This window comes from Notothenia rossii (assembly GCF_949606895.1).
Source record: "Notothenia rossii genome assembly, chromosome: 2".
In the NCBI taxonomy this organism is placed as follows: Eukaryota; Metazoa; Chordata; class Actinopteri; order Perciformes; family Nototheniidae; genus Notothenia; species Notothenia rossii.
This window is the reverse complement of record NC_136904.1, coordinates 95,996,675-96,002,468: the sequence shown is the minus strand read 5'-3', so window position 1 is coordinate 96,002,468 and position 5,794 is coordinate 95,996,675. Positions and strand designations below refer to the sequence as shown.

The 5,794-nt window shown below is 42.5% G+C and overlaps 1 protein-coding gene across 1 annotated transcript; it reads right to left on the bottom strand.

The window, feature by feature from the left end:
* Nucleotides 1-587: 587 nt before the first annotated feature.
* On the bottom strand, nt 588-1,538 carry LOC307029806 (olfactory receptor 6N2-like; the record flags this gene model as incomplete). The annotated part of the gene is made up of 1 exon (XM_079665890.1): nt 588-1,538. One exon carries the CDS (start codon nt 1,536-1,538, stop codon nt 588-590), a length of 951 nt encoding a protein of 316 aa, XP_079522016.1.
* Between the last annotated feature and the right edge of the window lie 4,256 nt (nt 1,539-5,794).

The following is a 5,794-nucleotide window of genomic DNA, read 5'->3' as shown; positions in this document are numbered from 1 at the left end:
AGCTCCGACTCCTTCCCCCCCAGGAGAGGTGACGTTCCACGTCCCCAAAGCCAGCTTCTGTCGCCCGGGTCTGGTCCGTTGAGACCCTCTGCCTTCACTGCCACCCTTCTGGCAGCACACCCGACCCCATCGCTGTTTCCCGTAGGTGGTGGGCCCGCGGGACGGAGAAGCGGAGGTGTTGCCCACGTCGCCTTTTCGGGCTGTGCCCGGCCGGGCTCCGTGGCAAGCCCGGCCACCAGACGCTTGCCGACGAGTCCTCCTTCTTAATATTTTGTTTACGTATTTATACTTTTTAATTTCTAGTTTTTGTATTTGTTCATACATTTTGGTACTTTCTTTTATGTCACCTATTCATATTTGATTAGATATAGAAGTTGACAGGACCCTCTAGGGGAGGACGGAGACGGGACCCTCTTGGGGATGGCCCATGGGGACGTGGAGCCGAGAAGGAGGCCTAGAAAATGTTTCCCGCTCTCAGTTATGTTCGTGGTGATCAACTGAATATGGGCCACACTGTTTCCCCTGATGTGCACCAAGTGCTTCTGTCTACATGGACCTTTGTGTGGGGCAATCAAACAGTGTTGGGATCAGCTATCTCTGCGGCAGCTCAGCAGCCTCTTCACATGCGTGAACACCTCCTTTAACTTCAGTCCGTACACCACGGGGTTCAGTACAGTGGGTACTAACATCATCAGGATGGAGGTGATGAGGGTGGAGTCAGAATCTCTGTTGCTCTGCAGGCGGCGAAGCATCAGATCTAAGAAGACGCTGATGGAAAAGTTAAAGAAGACGAGCAGGTGAGGAAGACAGGTTTGTAGAGCTTTGTTGCTGAAGCTACGTGAGCGCCGCAGACAGATGAAGAGGATCCTAGCGTAGGAGAAGAGAATGAAGGCGGAAGGCAGGAATATGATAACTGCTGTGAACAGCAGAATATATATTCCACTCAGCTGCGCTTCAGCACCACCGCAGCTCAGGCTCACAAGGCTGTAGATGTCGCAGTAGACCCTGTTGAGCTGTGCCCTGCAGAGCGGTAAGCGGCTAACCAGCATCGTTGTGACTCCCCCTAAAATAACAGGCAGCATCCAGCAGAGAAGCAGCATCAGCACCACCTTGGCAGGAGTTACCAGCACAGCGTAGTGCATCGGGTGGCAGATGGACAGGTAGCGGTCAAAGGCCATGGCCGACAACAGCATGATGCTAGCTCCACCAAGAGAGTTAACTAAGAGACCCTGGCACAGACACAAAGTCCAGGAGACCTGCACCAAGCCGGAGCCGGACAGCAACAGATCTGACAGAAGTTTAGGATAAGTCAGTGTGCTGACTGTGAGAGAGTTCAGCAGAAATGATGCCACGAAGGCAAACATGGGCCGGTGAAGAGCTCGCTGCGAACAGATGATATAAATCACCAGAGAGTCACTGAACAACACGAAGAGGTACAGCAACAAAAACACGAAGAAAAAGAGCGAGCTGTGGCCAGACAGCGAGGAGAAACCGACCAGCGTCAGGGACGAGGTCACGTTAAACCCTGCTGACGTCATGAGGAGACCCCAACAAACAACACGCTGTGACCTCAGGTCAACAACAACAACAGTAACAACAACAGAGCTCACCAACCTGTTAACATCTAAATAAAGGATATAACATTAGTTTATATCACATTGACATATACAGTAGTAATAAGGAAACTGGAATATTTAGAACACACATTTATTTAACATTCATATTTAAAACGTGTCTTCATAGAATATGAATTCACAGATAATTAATCAGATACTAAAATATCTGCTTTAACATTAATGTATAAGTCAATGATAAATATCTATCATGAATCAGAAACAGGCAAAAGCATCATCGCAATGAACACGAAAAATGAGAAACATGAGATTAATATATGAAATTAGTCATAAACCAGCAGAACAATCACAAGGAACACGAAACATGAGGAGAAACTGACCTGAATCCACCTGTTTCAACATTTATGTTAATATATACACAGAAAATTAATAGTTATAATATTCATTTAAAGAATGTTAATATATGATTAATCATGAAAACAGAGAAACATAATCTCAGTAAACATGAGGAGAAACTGACCTGAGACCAGCTGGTGAAACATTAATATCACATTAATGTAGATATGATGAAGCACGTACAGACAGAGACAGCCTCTCAGTAAACCTGAGGAGAAACTGACCTGAGACCAGCTGGTGAAACATTAATATAACATTAATGTAGATATGATGAAGCACGTACAGACAGAGACAGCCTCTCAGTGAACCTGAGGAGAAACTGACCTGAGACCAGCTGGTGAAACATTAATATAACATTAATGTAGATATGATGAAGCAGGTACAGACAGAGACAGCCTCTCAGTAAACCTGAGGAGAAACTGACCTGAGACCAGCTGGTGAAACATTAATATAACATTAATGTAGATATGATGAAGCACGTACAGACAGAGACAGCCTCTCAGTGAACATGAGGAGAAACTGACCTGAGTCCAGCTGGTGAAACATTAATATAACATTAATGTAGATATGATGAAGCACGTACAGACAGAGACAGCCTCTCAGTGAACCTGAGGAGAAACTGACCTGAGACCAGCTGGTGAAACATTAATATAACATTAATGTAGATATGATGAAGCACGTACAGACAGAGACAGCCTCTCAGTGAACATGAGGAGAAACTGACCTGAGACCAGCTGGTGAAACATTAATATAACATTAATGTAGATATGATGAAGCACGTACAGACAGAAACAGCCTCTCAGTGAACCTGAGGAGAAACTGACCTGAGACCAGCTGGTGAAACATTAATATAACATTAATGTAGATATGATGAAGCACGTACAGACAGAGACAGCCTCTCAGTGAACATGAGGAGAAACTGACCTGAGTCCAGCTGGTGAAACATTAATATAACATTAATGTAGATATGATGAAGCACGTACAGACAGAGACAGCCTCTCAGTGAACATGAGGAGAAACTGACCTGAGACCAGCTGGTGAAACATTAATATAACATTAATGTAGATATGATGAAGCACGTACAGACAGAGACAGCCTCTCAGTGAACCTGAGGAGAAACTGACCTGAGTCCAGCTGGTGAAACATTAATATAACATTAGTGTAGATATGATGAAGCACGTACAGACAGAGACAGCCTCTCAGTGAACATGAGGAGAAACTGACCTGAGACCAGCTGGTGAAACATTAATATAACATTAATGTAGATATGATGAAGCACGTACAGACAGAGACAGCCTCTCAGTGAACATGAGGAGAAACTGACCTGAGTCCAGCTGGTGAAACATTAATATAACATTAATGTAGATATGATGAAGCACGTACAGACAGAGACAGCCTCTCAGTGAACATGAAGCTGTGTTGCTGCTTTTATCACCATCCTTCTTCCTCCGTGGAGATCATTATACATTCATTAAAGGTCATCGGCCAATCACAAATATCTTGTTGTTTGGAATGGCAGGTTCTGAGAAGGCAATGTCAAGTTAATGTAAAACAGACAAACATCTTAAAATAGTAAATATTGAAAGCGTTCCTTTGATTAGTTCAGTGCTTTGTTTGATGTTAGTAATATGTTCAGGTATCAGATACACACAGGGGTTAAGTTGGAGCCCGGCTCATTGGACGATGCTCTGACTTCCTCACCCTCACATATTTGTCATATGTTTACTAAAAAATACATATATGTTAAAACCTTTCTCGTTCTTAACATAGACTCTATTTAGGGTCGATATGGGTTGAACTGAGATTTCCACACACACATTTTAAGATGTTCTGATACGCCCGACCAATACAAAGCACGGCTTTGAAGGAAAGGATAAAGTCACTAATCATGTAGTTGCTTTGAACTGTTCTTTGGTAAGTGTGCAGAGCAATGCTGATTTAAAATGGTAATTTGAAGGTTGAATATTTGTGTATATGTTAATAATTAATGTAAATGAATTCCAGTTAAATGTAACTATTAAGAAGACGGTTCTGTTTGTAATACTTTCTATTTTCATTGTGTTATTTGGTGGCATCAATGTGTGCATTTGATACAGGAGCAGTGTCTTTAGGGCCTCACAGCCCTTAAGGTCAGAATAAACAGATCCTCGACCACGCACCGCATAGAAAGGTTCAAACTGTCTGGGAATGGATGCAAAACATCTATGTCTCATTATCCATCTATTTGCTGGATGATGTTTGGTTTTGAGTCTAAACGTGTTAAAGGAGGAACACGTGCAGCGCTGTGGGCCGCTGGTTAGCATCTGTTCCCTTCATGAGCACATCCAGTGTGACTGACATCCAATTAACATTCATGACAGAGCACACATTTAATTAACCAGAAAAACACAATCTTTCACTTATTCGGGATGGACATGATCCTCAGAGACATTTTATTACATTTCAATCATCCGTCTTTCTTGTTCATTGTGCAATATTACTCATTATGAATAAAACACACCAGGAGACAGCTCTTCGTGTCCCGTGGGGAAATACCCGTTGTGTCCTCGTTACGGCCTCTAATGTAATCTGACTGGCAGCTCAACCCCCTCTCTCCATCACTGTGCTGGACAAAGACGACAACTCCACTCATTTAATACAAAAAAGCCAAAGTTAGACAGCTAATTAGAAATGCTTCTACGACAAAATACGTTGGTGAATTTACTTTTTACGTTTCCTCTGGTTTGACCGGTATGATGCACCATCCAGTACTGAGAGTGCATTTTAACATACTACATATTGGCCCTCATGCTCTCAGACAGTACACGTACATACTAAAGTACTGAGATGTCACTCACATAAAGTGAAGCCTGCAGGGCAGAGGTCAGGGCGGTAAAAACATCCTGCAGATGATGAAATTATGTTTGTGGTTAATGAGCTGCAGCTTGGACTCTGTGGACTAACGAGCTCCGGCCTTAATGAGAGCTGTTAACGAGCTGCTCTCAGGTGACCTAATTCACACACTGACCTGTTTGCTTCTTTACATTATCCTGCTGTAAACATTGTAAGAAATTAAAATCAATGTTTATATGGCGTAAATTAGATTAAATATACTCTTTTAATTAAAGCTGTTTTATTCTGAAAAACCGGAAGTTCACACACACTCTCTTAACTTAAAATTCTTCATTTCCGGTTAGCATTAGCATGTGGCTAATGTTACATTTTTAACCTGTTAAGCCCCGAGCCTGTTTTTCAGGCCTCATGCTCGAAAATGACATGCCCAGAACAAATGACAATATCTTCCCTTCTAAAAGGCGTAAATTAATAATCTTTTTTCTCAAAGCAATGATAAACCTGTGAGTTGGATGTAGATGAGTTTTATTTGATTTGAAAGGGGACATATCATGCTATATTTGAACAATATATTGTAGGGCCATACCTAGGGATGGGTATCATTTGAAATGTATCGATTCCGATTCCGCTTATCGATTCCCCATTTCGATTCCAAAATTGTAAAAGAAAGAGGTCAAACGTTTAGACAACAAAATTATTTTTATTCTTTTAAGCTTTAACTGACATTTTTATAAACAAAAAATATACAAGCAAGACAAATGTATTGCACAATAGCTGTGCTTTATTTTAACTGAGCTATGCCTGTGGGGAAACTGTGGACCTCTGTCGCCGCAACTTACATGATGCCGTTTTAAAAAATGAAGGGCGGTGCTGGCCGTCAACGGCCCGCTGACGACTGGCCGTTCTGTGATTCTCCAGAAAATACATAGATGGCCAGTCCGCCCCTACCCCACTTTAGAGGCAATGGACGTCCACTCTCGGGAGACTTCCGA